This window comes from Thamnophis elegans, chromosome 2 (assembly GCF_009769535.1).
Source record: "Thamnophis elegans isolate rThaEle1 chromosome 2, rThaEle1.pri, whole genome shotgun sequence".
In the NCBI taxonomy this organism is placed as follows: domain Eukaryota; kingdom Metazoa; phylum Chordata; class Lepidosauria; order Squamata; family Colubridae; genus Thamnophis; species Thamnophis elegans.
Genome location: NC_045542.1, coordinates 59,880,631 through 59,894,485, shown reverse-complemented (window position 1 = coordinate 59,894,485; position 13,855 = coordinate 59,880,631). Strand labels below are relative to the sequence as shown.

Sequence of the window (13,855 nt, the reverse complement as noted above, 5' to 3'; positions counted from 1 at the left end):
GAATGAAGCAATTACTTCACTGGCTTCTACATAATTTGCAAATTGCTACTGGTAGTCAAAAATAGTGCAGTTGTCTTATTTTCTCCATGGTTAGACTAACTATATGTTCTGATTTTTTATTGAACAAAAACTGTCAATTTTTGTCTTGTGAAAGGTTAAATCATGATTTAAAACATTGTTACTTTCACAGACATAATGTTATATCTGATCTTGGACAACGTCTGTCTTGGGAAATAAACAATTTATGTTAAAGTGGAAATGGAAATGATGGATTTTTTAAAAATTATTTTTTCCTTGGTGCAGATATAATAATGAACTAGACAACAATAGAAATGTTTTACAAGTAATTAAAGTCTTAGATGAGAAAGGGCGTTCATTTGATCAATATGCAAACTCTCTGCTTGTCTATACAATACAATATGCAATATTTCTGGTGAAACAACAACCATATTCCTGTAAGCAATGTGTTTATTTGCTTTCAAAAACTGAGAAGTATTGTAGAAGTAGTAATTAGAAGTATGTTTTTCTTTACTTTTAGGCGTTTGAAAATTCTTATCTGCATAGCAGATAATGAAAACAGTGTTGTAATGTTTGATGGAAGCCCAATGTTACACACTTGTCCAAAAGAACTGGACTTTGCAACCCCCACTACAGTGCTACTTTTGTCAGAATTAAATATATTTGATTGCCGCTGAACTGGAATATGTGGAATCAGTTTTCTGCTTTATCATTTAACCATTCCAAATCTGTTCCCAATCAAATGCTAATAATCTGCTTCAGCACAAGAACTCATCAGTGAGCCCATGCCTTTCCCTCTTCTCTATTCTATTTGCTTAGTAGAAGAATTTTGAATTACCGCAATGTTTTAAGAGTTACTTTTCCACAATAAGTTAAACATGTGATATGTTGTTAAAGAAATGGATGTTCTTCCCATTACTTTCCGTGTTTAAGAGTACAGAAAGAAGAGAAACATTCCTCAAATTGATACACATCTAGGAATTACTTTCTATTCTTGTTGAAAACAGTTTAATACTATGCAATAATTTATGAAAACATGTTACCAACTGTGAAATTTAACTTCACAGTTAAATTTCTATGTCTATGATTGTTTTTATGTACATTTCTTACTTATCACTTTCAGTTCTCTAAGTTGGTAATGAATTATCTAGAATAAAATGTTGGTGTCACTCATGTAGAATGTGTCTGAATATGGATCTTGGGAACTGTAACTATTAAAAAAGTGAGAGGGAGTTTTTATATATTGTAAATGTGCGGGATTTTTTTAAAAAATTAACTGAAATACTATTCTGCAATATGGACTGCATGATAAAAATTGGTAATCAGCCTTGGATCATTTTGGCTTATTAGAATTTTATGATAATTTCCTTCCATTGAATGATGTCATTTTTAACAGAAACAATATTTAACTAGATTAAGTACCTCTTTAGTTTTAGTGGCATATTTTTGGGGAGTATAACCTAAGTTTCTAGATTCTTTATTAGAAATAAAATGAATAGGTCTCTTAATTATTTTAGTATAGTTAATTGATATTTCTGCAAGATGCTGTACTTCGACTGTAACGCAACATAGCTGATAGCAGAGTCTTTATGTTGTGCACTGAATTGTATGGACAATACGATTGAATAGAGCACAGTACAATAAAAATATGGATGCAGTGGCTCAGTGGCTAAGGTGCTGAGCTTGTCACTCAGAAAGGTAAACAGTTCAGCGATTCAAATCCCTAGCGCCGCGTAACAGAGTAAGCTTCCGTTACTTGTCCCAGCTTCTGCCAACCTAGCAGTTCGAAAGCATGTAAAAATGTAAGTAAAAAATTAGGAACAGCATTCTGTGCACCTTCGGCGTTTATGTCTCCATGGCTTTGCCGACCACATGACCACATGACCATGGAGACATCTTTGGACAGCGCTGGCTCTTCAGCTTTGAAACAGAGATGATTTATTATTTATTATTTAGTGCTTACTTAAATTCAAGTCAAATTCTTATGCCACAGTTTTGATTGCATTTTATAGAGAACTATCCTTCAAAAATATGTGTTTCTTTCACATGATACTGTCTTCAAGCTCTGGCTTATATTTCTGAAGTCCAGGGCAGGATCAGCCATATATTTTCCAGTGTTATTCTTTTTTGCCAATCTCATATTTTGTCAGTATTTAATAAAGTCAAGAATGGTGTGGTAGCCTAGTGGTGAAGATGCGCACCTCCCGCTTGGAAGGTTGGGAGTTCAATGCTAGGTATCAGTAGGTGTTTCTCTTCTAGGACATAAAGAAAAATATCTGCTATAATTCTGTATGACATCAGGAAGGGCATCCATCAGTAAACGGTCATCTCCATCCATTCACCCCAACTCTTCCCCAAATTCAGGCATTATAGGGTCATAAAAAGGGAGTTTTTAAATAGCTAAAATACAAGTTTTTCTATTATGTAGAAAAGAATTATCATTAAATATTTATTAAAGTATTAGGTTCTGTCTCAGTAACATTACTGCATTTTTTTGTTCTAACATACAGTATGTACAGTCTGCATTGACAACTGCATTGATTGAAATCAGAAACTGAAAATGGAGATGGACTGTTGAGGGCAAAATCTTGAGAGTACACTGATATATTTAAAAGTGGGTTGAAAAGCACAAATATATAAGTGTGTGAGATGTATTTTAAATCCTGTGATCAATGGATATTACAACCTTTTGTTCAGTTAAGAATAACCTGATTAATGAGGATTTTTAAAAAGATTATGTAGCACAGTGCTTTTAAAGTAAGGCTTATTGAAATCCTTTCAATTTCAAAACGAGTTCTACAAAACTTTAAATTGTTGCTTGATGTATGCCCATTGAATACATGTAGTGTTTCTAGTGTTATCTTTTATTTAGTATTAATAATCTGTCTCCTCATAATCATATATTTAAATGGTCAGATAAATAGATCATCTTCTTGAGACACCTTTTGAAAAGTCATTGTGCATCTTCAATAGAGAAAGACATTTAACTGTATAACCAGCTTTTCTACATTTGATAATCTGTTTTATTTTATTTTTTTCGTTTATCTTTAACCTTCAAATAATTACATGGAGCTACCGAGCACAGATTTTTTTCTCCTTATCTTATTACTCTCTGTGTTTGGTATTCAGTGGTGTTGATTTAGTTTCAAGGCCATTCACTCCCTGAAAGAAGGAAAAACAATAGTTTAGTTTGGCTCCAAAGTCTTTTAATCTCTTTCCCTCAGATTAGGGGCTGATACTAAGTATTTTCTGGCTATTTAAACTTTTTTGGTTACTTTCTTCAGCACTAGACATCCATATATAGAAGGTTAAGATCCTCCTTTCTGTACCATATATAAGAAACAGGGATTTTGTCAGAATTTCCACCATGAAAACATCACAAGATAATTATTCACATGCTACAGCTAAAGCATAAAAAATGAAAATGGACAGATGAAGTACATAGAAGACCATTGGCAAAGCTTACATTGTTACTGTGTGGAAATACATTTGGAGAAATATATGTTGATAAGTCTTTATAAATTCTACAAATTTTGTAGGATCAAGTAGTAGACTGAAATGGTCAAATTCTGGATTATATTACTTATTATTGCCCAATATCCATCTCCTCCTCCCCACTCGTGGTAAACTAATCTGTATTCAACAATATTCTGCTATCATGTTTCTAGAACCTTTGTATCTATGTATGTATGCAAAGCTAAGACTCAGCATCTCTGTTACTTTTTATATAGCTGAAGAGAGAAGTAAAAATATCCTTTCATTTTTGCTAGTGTTCTTAGCTCTTTAATATTGCTCAGTTAAAACTATGACTTGTTTATTTTTGCTGATCATTAGTACCAAGGCATATTAAAAATTTATTTCTTAGCTAAATAAGAGGTGCACATTCTGAAGTCAGGTGCAAATTTTTAATTTTAATTTGAATGAATTTAAAATTTTACTCAAATGTTAATAGATTTATTATCTCCACAAATGAAAAATCAGAAAAAAATATTCCTGACATAACTGTTGCAAGAGTTTTGAGTCCTTTGAAGACATTAATCGTTTTTGGAACAACACTTTTTTGAAGCATATGAGCAGGTTTAAACCGAAATACTCTGAATCATTCTCTGATTGTACTGAATTGGCAGTGTTGATAGCTTACTTCCTGTCAGAATCTTCCATACAACATTACATCTGCTATAGCAGTCAAAATCTTTTCTGATGAGTTGAAGCAGTGCAATAATATTTTCCTCTTTAATCCATTCTCTTTAATCCATTAAGGAAAAATAAACCAGGACACATTTATTAAAGCTACATTTTATTACATTCCTGAGATCTTTTTGGTCACTTTCTGATTGCCACAAAGTCTATGGACTCATTCTGTTGGAATCAGGAAAGAGAGTATACAAGGTGAGATTAAGGCCTGAGAGCATATTCCTGGGTCCATCTTTGTAAGAGGAATTAGAATAACTGTAGTGGAGTTGTGGCAACCTTTTGGTGGCAAGAATTACCCTCATGGATGGATTCACATATATGGGTGGTGAAGAGATGTGGGGAAAAGATTGAAGTGATCCCCCAAAATGCTTCTCCCATGTAATGTCATTTATATATCAACACATTTGGTGGACACTTAAACAATGGCAAAACTAGTGAAAATGAGTTTGCCTTTTTATAAATCCATCAAGCTTTGCAAAGATGAGAAACAGATAATTATGTGACTGGTTCTGCATAGTGACTAAGAAATCCTATTTTTAATTCTAGCTGGTTTGCTAATTTCAACTTTTCCTGTCTACAATATTGCTTGCCATAGCAACCATTCATCCAAATTACTGTGGTAAGCTTTTTGTGGATATGTCCTGCCATTGTCCACTTAGCATGCAGATGGAAGACTAATGCTATAGTACACCTATTTCTACAATGTGCATTGGCTGCTTATTTGTTTTTATACTATTGTCCTCATCTTTGTTATCTTTTTCCACTTATGCATGCTGTTCTTTCTCTGTTACAAAATTTAAGGAGGCTTGTGGTACAAACTGGAATGTTGGAGTAATTTGAAATTTTATTGCAGAACTCTTCTACTAAGGGTTCCCCATTAAAAATAATTATGGCAAACAGCTCCCAAATAAGCTAGATTTTTCACATATGCTAGTTTACCCAGGTGGGGAATTTTAGGTCTTATACAAAATATTCCTTCCTTTAACGCAGCCTTTAATTCCATTAATTTTTAAATTAATGCTTTTATGTTTGTATTCTGTTGATATAAATCGGTATGCTATCATTAGATAAAAAGTGGTATAGAAAAATAGTGCTAGTAATTTAGGCACCAATGTTATATCTTTCTCATTTTATATTATTTCTCATGGTTTAAAATAAAATCGTATTATTATTTTTAAACAATACAACACAGAAAAAGGCAGTACGTTTCATGTCTAAAGTTTTGATTTTTGACTTCAAATTTTAATCATTTTTAAATCTTAATGTTGTGATGGCTATGCAACAGTTTTCAAGTAATTTTGTATCTGGAATCTTTCCAGTGCTTGCATCCTACTGGGTCCTTGTAATTTTGACTTTTAAGGTAGAAAATTGAAGATTGATCTGACAGCTTTTTCTAGTTAATTGTTTCAGGTGGATTCTCTTTCTGATTCAGTAATGAATGCCATTTATTACAGGATGATGTGATTGTTTCAGGTGGATTCTCTTTCTGATTCAGTAATGAATGCCATTTATTACAGGATGATGTGATGATGCCACAGAGAATAAGGCTGCAACGGGAAGCTAATATTAAGTATCCAAGGAGTGTGAGTATTTTCATTTGCAATGACTTTTAACATAAAGGCTTGGAAATCTCTGTGATAACATTGACCATATTGGAATGTAGTTGTTAGTGACATAAGTCCCTATTGCCATTGTCAAACAAGAAGTACTTTTAGTATTAGTGTACTAGTTGTACCTGGTAAATACATGGCTGAGTTCAGGTTTGAAGTAGGCTATATAGTAAAATTAACTGGAACATTATCCTACAGTGAACTGGATGCAGAAAAAGAAATTATGATTTAAGATTGTTACAGATTATAATAGAGCAACATGTGATAACTAATAAGTTTTACTACAAAACTTACTACAGCTTACCATATACAGTATAACTGAGGTTTCTAGTGGATTACCTAAATAACTGGTGGGCTGATGACATTCAACCTGCTAAATTACAGAGTTTGTAATTATAAAATCCTTTAGTTAAAATAGAACACTTATCAGAGTTGCAGATACAAAAAATCCAATAATGAATTTAGATGAAATTATAACCATTTTGGTTTGGGTAGATTTTATTCTGTATGTGTATGCATTCTTTTATTTTATTCTGTATATGTGTGTAATTAATTTTAGAAGGCACTCTGCAAAGTCAGGTTGTGTTCTTAGTGCAACTGTAAGCAGCCCTCTTAATATTGTTTATTTTCGATTGGTTTAGGTTGAGAAGATTGGGCATTCTTGTGAAAGGGGTGTAAAAGCTGGATAAGGAGAAAATAAAACAAGCTCTTTTTTTTTTTTGTAAAAGAGTATGTTATGGTCCCACCAGATGAAATTCTCAGATATGTATGGCAAGTTGCAGAGGAGTAAAACTTTTTACAGTTATACCATGTTGTGAAAGAGACAGTTTGGCAAAATAACTGCCAACACATGTAGTCACTACAGATGGATTACTTTTAATAAGCAGTATCATAAAATACCATATAACATTTAGTTATTTTACTGATCTCATTCTGCTGCACCTTTCAGGCAGTTGTTTAAGTTACAAGTATGAAGAAGTTGTCTTTTGAAGTGAATGGGCTTTCTTATAAAAAAAGGCGTGGGAATAGATTTGTGATGTGAGAAAATATATTATTATGATTAATTCTCAATTTCATTTTCAATTTTATACCTTTACAATATGTTCTGACTTAAAATGTTTGGCACTTGTTTTCCATAAGCGTCCTTTTGAAAAAGAAAAGTAGCAAAGCAAAGAATCTTTGGGGAGGCTGAAAGAGGATAACGCCAGATCAGTGGTGGATTCCAGATCCCGTTGCAACCGGTACAGTGCAACGGGGCGGGGCGCCCACCACATGTATGCACACAGTGTGCATGCACACATGCTTACTGCCTGCAATGCTCCAGCTGCTCAGGAGAGGGTCGTGCAGGTGCCATATGCTCCGTGTGCCTGCACGGAAGCCCCAAAAACTTCAAATACCGGTAAGGAGCGCAGGCGGATGGGTGGGCCCTCCGGAGCACCATACTAGAACGGTACCTGGTGCTCCTGGCAGGCACTGGTACGCCCATACCGGGGCATACCGGTTGTAACCCACCACTGGGCCAAATGGATAATTCTCTTTTTCTTTAAACCAGAATGAAAACAACACAAATAAACTGTTAGAGTTAACTTTTAGGCCTTTATTTGTACCACAACATTGTCATGTCTAACTTGGCAGCATCATAGTCAAAGAAATCCCGAGCGGACTATGTTCTAAATGAGTTGAGTGTGTATATTTATTTTTTGTAAATAAAAGATAGGTGTGCATGTAGACACATATGCTCCAGCAAAGAGCCGCCGTGAGACCCCCAGGAAAGGGGGGGGGCGGGCGGCAGCTGGGAAGAAAGCCGCAGCCCTGAGACACCGAAAGGGGAGGGGGCTCTCCAACTGTGCAAGTTGCAATTCCCAGCAAGTCGCTCTGGATTGGCGAAGGAAGATGGCTGCCTGAGCTTGCCGCTCAGGTTGGAACACAGAGAAAATACCCGGTCTGTGTTTCTGCCGACCGCTGGACCTCTCAAACGGGAGGCTTTTGGGAGAGAGGAATCCAGAGTGTCCGGAGGGCTGCCTGCTGGAGAGACATTCTTGGGCGTCCTGGGACGAGCCTCGGCGGTGTTGGTCAGTGTGGGACGGCCTTCGGGCGGCGTTCCCTCCCCCCCCACGGATGGTGGTTTCTTAGCCGACAGGCAGCGTTTTTGCTGGCGTGGAGCGAGAGAGGCAGCGTTTTCCATCGGGGAGAGCGGCGTTTCTCATCCGGAGGGAGGCTGAAGGAGACTGCTTCAGTGGCCTGATAATTACTGGTGGTGAGCAACTGCTAGGCACCCCCCCCTCGCCGCACCCCCTCCCCTCGCCATATGAACAACAGACAGTAACGGCGCCTTCTTAACGAGGCCAACCTACAATCCTGGCCTGAGGGAACTTCGGCCCTTTCTAACTGCTGGCTAAGAGAGCCTCGCCCCCACCCTCTACTGCTGGTGAAGCCGGCGTTTTTTCGGCTTTTCGGCACTTCAGCTGCGCCTTGTGAGGAATTTGGGATTCACGCCGGGCTATCCATCGCCCCATGGAGAAGGTGGTCAGCCTGGAACAGTACTGGGAGAGAATGGGAGGCTGTTTTCATCTGCTGCCATTGCAGCTCGTTTGGACACCCCCCCTCCCTCTCCCTTCGGCTTGGCCTCTCCTTTCGGTGAATTCTCCCCCCCACCTGGCCGCCGCCGCTGCAGAGCCTTCTACAGGGCCTTCTGCTGTTCGACATTTGACTCTTTTTTGAGCGCGGTTTTTGGACTGCATTTCCATCTGTCATGGCCATTGCTACCTGATACCTACCTTCCAATTATATTTGCCCAGCCTGCTGAACTTTTGGGCTCTTTATTGAACCAACATTATTCTAGAGGAGGGGGAGACGACTTGGGCGTCTGTAGAGACTGGCTACTTTGTGTGACTGACTGCAACTGCCACCACTATAACCCTTCCAGACACCCTCCTCCTCCCTCCTCCCCCTGTGGCTTAGCCTTTGTGCTAACACCATCATTGCCTGCTACAGAGCCATCTGTTGAGAACCATCTGGCTCTCCTTGAACTCGTAATCTAACAACTGCGCAAACTATTTTTTTCTTTTATCTTTCTTTCTTTTCTCTCCCCCTTCTTTTCTCTCTTAGTATGGGATATGCATGTGATATGTATGTAAGTGAGTGAATGGTCCCACTTTTTATTGCTATTATCGTTGTATTTCTGTATTTTAATTATTACGTGGGGATTGCTTGGGTGAGTGAATGAGTACGTTTGATTCGGAGGACCTGCCGAGGAATGCGGGGGTCATTGGGGTGGTCGGGGGGACCATGGACACGGGAGTGGGCCGGAGCATCACGGTCGTAACGGGGAGGGGCAGATATGGCGGGGACTTTAGGGCTGGCCATTACCGGGGAAGGAGGGCTCGCTACGTTATAGAGATCCCTCCTTCCGGCCCTATGAGTCCCACTCCAAGGCCAGATGGCGCGAGTAATCAGGACCCTGGTCTCAGGCTGTTGTCGCTAAATGCCAGGTCTGTAGTTCACAAGGCTCCCCTCGTCCGGGACTTAATTTTAGACGAGAGGGCAGACCTGGCATGTATTACTGAAACCTGGCTGGGCCCGGAGGGAGGAGTCCCCCTCGTAGAGATGTGCCCAGAAGGATTTCAGGTGCTCCATCAGCCGAGAGCTCAGAGAAGGGGTGGGGGTGTGGCTATTGTTATCCGAGAGTCTTTAGCACCTCGTAGGATCCCTGCTCCGGAGCTTGTCAGGTGTGAGTCCCTACTGGTGAAGTCGGACCTCAAGGGTCAAGTGGGTTTGCTGTTAACGTACCTGCCTCCCAACAGCGTTGCAGTAGCCCTCCCCTCGCTCCTCGAGTCGGTAGCCGAGCTAGCAATTGAGTTCCCCAGGCTTATGGTCCTGGGGGATTTCAATTTGCCTTCGCTCGGTGAACACTCTGATGGGGCGCAGGAGTTCATGGCTTCCATGACAGCCATGGGCTTGACCCAAGTAGTTCGGGGCCCAACCCACTCAGCGGGTCACATGCTCGACCTCGTATTCCTCTTGGAGCAGTGGACTTGTGATCTTGGTCTGAGGGGTAATGAGATCATACCCCTGTCGTGGTCAGACCACTGCCTACTGAGGCTTGACTTTCGGAGACCAAACCCCCACTGTAGGGAGGAGGAACCGACCAGATGGTTCCGCCCCAGGCGACTTATGGACCCCTTGAGGTTCCAGACGGAGCTTGGGGTTATTCCTGATACCCTTGCCCACAGTGGAGACTCTGGTTGCTGCCTGGAACTCAGCAGCGACGGAGTCTCTTGACCGGATTGCGCCACTACGGCCGCTCCGAGGCAGTGGATTCTGGAGGCCACCTTGGTTTACCGAGGAGCTCCGGGAGAGGAAGCGCCGGAAGAGACGCCTAGAGCACGCATGGAGGTCCAACAAATCCGAATCGAACCGAGCACTTTTAACATCTTGCATCAAGGAGTACATCAGGGCAATTAGGACGGCAAAAAGATCTTATATTGCCACCTTGATTGCGTCCGCTGAGTCGCGCCCAGCCGCCCTGTTCAGGATAACCCGCTCCCTCCTAAATAGGAGGGATACGGGGGACCCCCTGCAGGGTAGGGCTGAGGATTATGTCCAGTTCTTGGCGGACAAAGTTGCTCGGTTTCGGTCGGACTTGGACTCCGATTCTGCAGATCCAGCCGAGGCACAAGGGAATAATCTGATAGATCATCGCTGGGTTGAGTTTCAGGATGTTGCCCCGGGGGATGTGGACAAGGCCATGAGAGCTGTGAGTGCCTCCACTTGTGTACTGGACCCGTGCCCCTCCTGGCTGGTTGCTAACAGCAGGGAGGTGACACGGGGCTGGATCCAGGAGGTTGTTACCGCCTCCCTTCGGGAGGGGGTCTTCCCCTCCGCACTTAAAGCGGCGGTGGTGAGACCCCTCCTGAAGAAACCATCCTTGGATCCAGCCGTTCTTAACAATTATCGTCCAGTCTCCAACCTCCCCTTTGTGGGGAAGGTTGTTGAGAAGGTGGTGGCCTTCCAGCTCCAGCGGTCCTTGGAGGAAGCTAGTTATCTCGACCCATTCCATTCCGGCTTCAGGCCTGGTTACAGCACAGAAACCACTTTGGTCGCATTGACCGATGACCTCTGGAGAGCCAGGGATGGAGGCCACGCCTCCATCCTGGTTCTCCTTGACCTCTCAGCGGCTTTCGATACCATCGACCATGGTATCCTTCTGCGACGACTGCGGGAGGTGGGGGTGGGAGGCACTGTTTTGCAGTGGTTCTCCTCTTACCTCTTGGACAGGTCGCAGTCGGTGTTAGTTGGAGGGCAGAGATCGACCCCTAGGCCCCTAACATATGGGGTGCCGCAGGGTTCGGTCTTATCCCCCCTACTATTCAACATCTACATGAAACCGCTGGGTGAGATCATTCGGCGGCACGGGATAAGATACCATCAATATGCGGACGATACCCAGTTGTATCTGTCCGCCCCGTGGCAACTCAATGAAGCGGTGGACGTGATGAACCGGGGCCTTGAAGCTGTTAGGGACTGGATGAGGGCTAACAAGCTTGTGCTCAACCCGGATAAGACCGAGTGGCTGTTGTGTTTCCCTCCCAATAATTTGGCAAGTGTTCCATCTCTCAGGCTGGGGGGTCAAACACTACACCCCTCAGACAGGGTTCGCAACTTGGGAGTCCTCCTGGACCCACAGCTGACCTTTGACCACCATTTGTCAGCTGTGACCAGGGGGGCATTTGCCCAGGTTCACCTGGTGCACCAGTTGCGACCCTACCTGAACCGGGAGGCCCTCACAACAGTCACTCATGCCCTTGTGACCTCTAGGCTGGAGTACTGCAACGTGCTCTACATGGGGCTGCCCTTGAAGAGCATCTGGCGACTTCAGCTAGTCCAGAATGCGGCCGCGCGAGCGATTGTGGGTGCACCTCGGTTCACCCACATAACACCTATCCTCCGCGAGCTGCGCTGGCTACCTGTTGATCTCCGGGTGCGCTTCAAGGTGCTACTTGCCACCCATAAAGCCCTTCATGGTAGTGGATCTGGATACTTGAGAGACCGCCTCCTGCCAATTACCTCCTCGCGACCAATTAGATCACACAGATTAGGCCTCCTCCGAATCCCATCTGCCAGTCAGTGTCGACTGGCAACTACGCGGAGGAGAGCCTTCTCGGTAGTAGCTCCGACCCTTTGGAACGATCTCCCCGTGGAGATTCGTACCCTCACCACCCTCCAGACCTTCCGCACAGCCCTTAAAATCTGGCTATCCCGTCAGGCCTGGGGCTAAAGATTAACCCACCCCCACCCGAATGGTATGAATGTTGTGTTCTTTTTAATTATGTATTGTTCTTATGTGTCATTGTTTGTATCCCCTTCCCCATGAGTTGTAAGCCGCCCTGAGTCCCCCCAGGGAAAAGGGCGGCCTATAAATAAACTTTCAAATTCAAATTCAAATATGAGCTCATATTTTCCTAGGTCTCATTTCACTTGTCTGAACATGTTGCATAGTAGGCAGATGACAGAAAAAGATGGAATTGAACAAATATGTGGCTTGCAGGGTCCACAACTGTAGCAGTTGTTAAATTAGTCTTGTGTATGCTTGACCTGGGTAGACTGTCCTTGTAATGGATTTGCTTTCTTCTAATAAGTATTTTATTTGTTTTTGCCCTGTTTGTTGCCCGATTCTCAGTGCTTTCTGCTTTTAGATAAAAAGGATGGCATGGGAATATATACAATGAAAGTATCCATCTTGACTTGTTTGGATTGTAAAACAAATAGGCATCCTACAGTCTTCCTATCATTGTTTCTTATCTGGCAAATCCAAAGTGTTATCAAACTTAGTCTCTTCATTTGGAGGCAACATTACAATAAACTAAAATGCAACTGAAATGTTTTATAGTAAAGCTTTCTGTTTTAAACATTCAAACATTTCTTTTATACAGGTGGAGGTCAGTTAGTACCTGCTGCCTTAAAACTTTTTGAGGCCAAAACATTGGCACAAATTGTTTACGGGGCACAAACAGGAATCCTTGCAAAGAGAGACTTGTTAGAAACCATTCAAACAAAATTCCTGCGACCCATCTTAGCTGCTCCCAATGGAACTCCAAATGCCCAATTAAGAATTGAGACAGGCATGCCAAAAAATTCAAGTAAGAGCCTGGAAGATGATGGTCATTTATTGGCTTAAAATGCATTTCTTTCCAGAGGGACTGTCCCCACTAGTGTTGACTGACAATTTCCCTTCCCCCTGGAAACAAGCAATTGATCACAAGCTAGGCTCTTATGGGCTTTCACCATTATTCTTAATGTCCCTAGGTTTTCAGCAAGCAAAGCAAGTAGTAATCAATAGAATGAGGGACATGGAGTTCAAAGAAAAACTAAATAGGTTGCCTTTCCACAGTAGGGACAGAATCAAACAGGGTGTGTGGGAATCGGCAAGATATTTAAATGACCTGATCTCTCCAAAACAAAGAATAGCTTTCTTCAGAGCCAGATTTAACATTCTTCCTTCAGCACTCCTCCAGGGCAGGTATAAGAGAACACCTATAGCCAAATGCGTTTGTATATGTGGTAAAGGAGAAGTGGAAGATAATTCACATGTACTATTACATTGCGAGCTATACAGAGCTTGTAGGTCTGCATATATTCTCCCCTTATTAGAGAGATTGCCAGGGAGGGCAGACAATTTTTATCTAGGCTTTCTCCTCCAGGACACTAACCCGGTTACCACGTATGCAGTGGCAAAGTTCTGTGCTGCTGCAATGTCCATAAGAAAAAAATTGGCTACAGTATAGTACCATCTTGTACCAATTATCTGGACATACTTTTAACAATCTTTGGACCATAATGTTATTATCCACTTTTAATGTAAATACTTCTAATTATATTTTAATGTTAGTATTTTTAATATAGTGTAAGGACAAATGTATATTGCTGGTCTTTGACCATAATAAAGATCTTACTTACTTACTATGTGCAATGTTATATTGTAAGCAAAATCACTGCTTTTGATGTCTGTTTCTGTTATCTTTTTTATTTGTCTT

The 13,855-nt window shown here is 41.7% G+C and overlaps 1 protein-coding gene across 2 annotated transcripts in view; it reads left to right on the top strand.

Annotated features, from left to right (window-relative positions):
* The window catches only part of B3GNTL1 (UDP-GlcNAc:betaGal beta-1,3-N-acetylglucosaminyltransferase like 1), a 148,333-nt gene that overhangs the window by 20,524 nt on the left and 113,954 nt on the right, over nt 1-13,855 (top strand). The window contains exons 1-2 of one of the 2 annotated variants that reach the window (XM_032212033.1): nt 4,758-4,831; nt 5,730-5,795. In XM_032212033.1, coding sequence (XP_032067924.1) covers nt 5,739-5,795 — 57 coding nt within the window. In that variant the 5' untranslated portion in view covers nt 4,758-4,831; nt 5,730-5,738. Of the gene's footprint in view, nt 1-4,757; nt 4,832-5,729; nt 5,796-13,855 lie in introns of those variants that run through there. The other variant, XM_032212032.1, reaches the window with a different exon arrangement.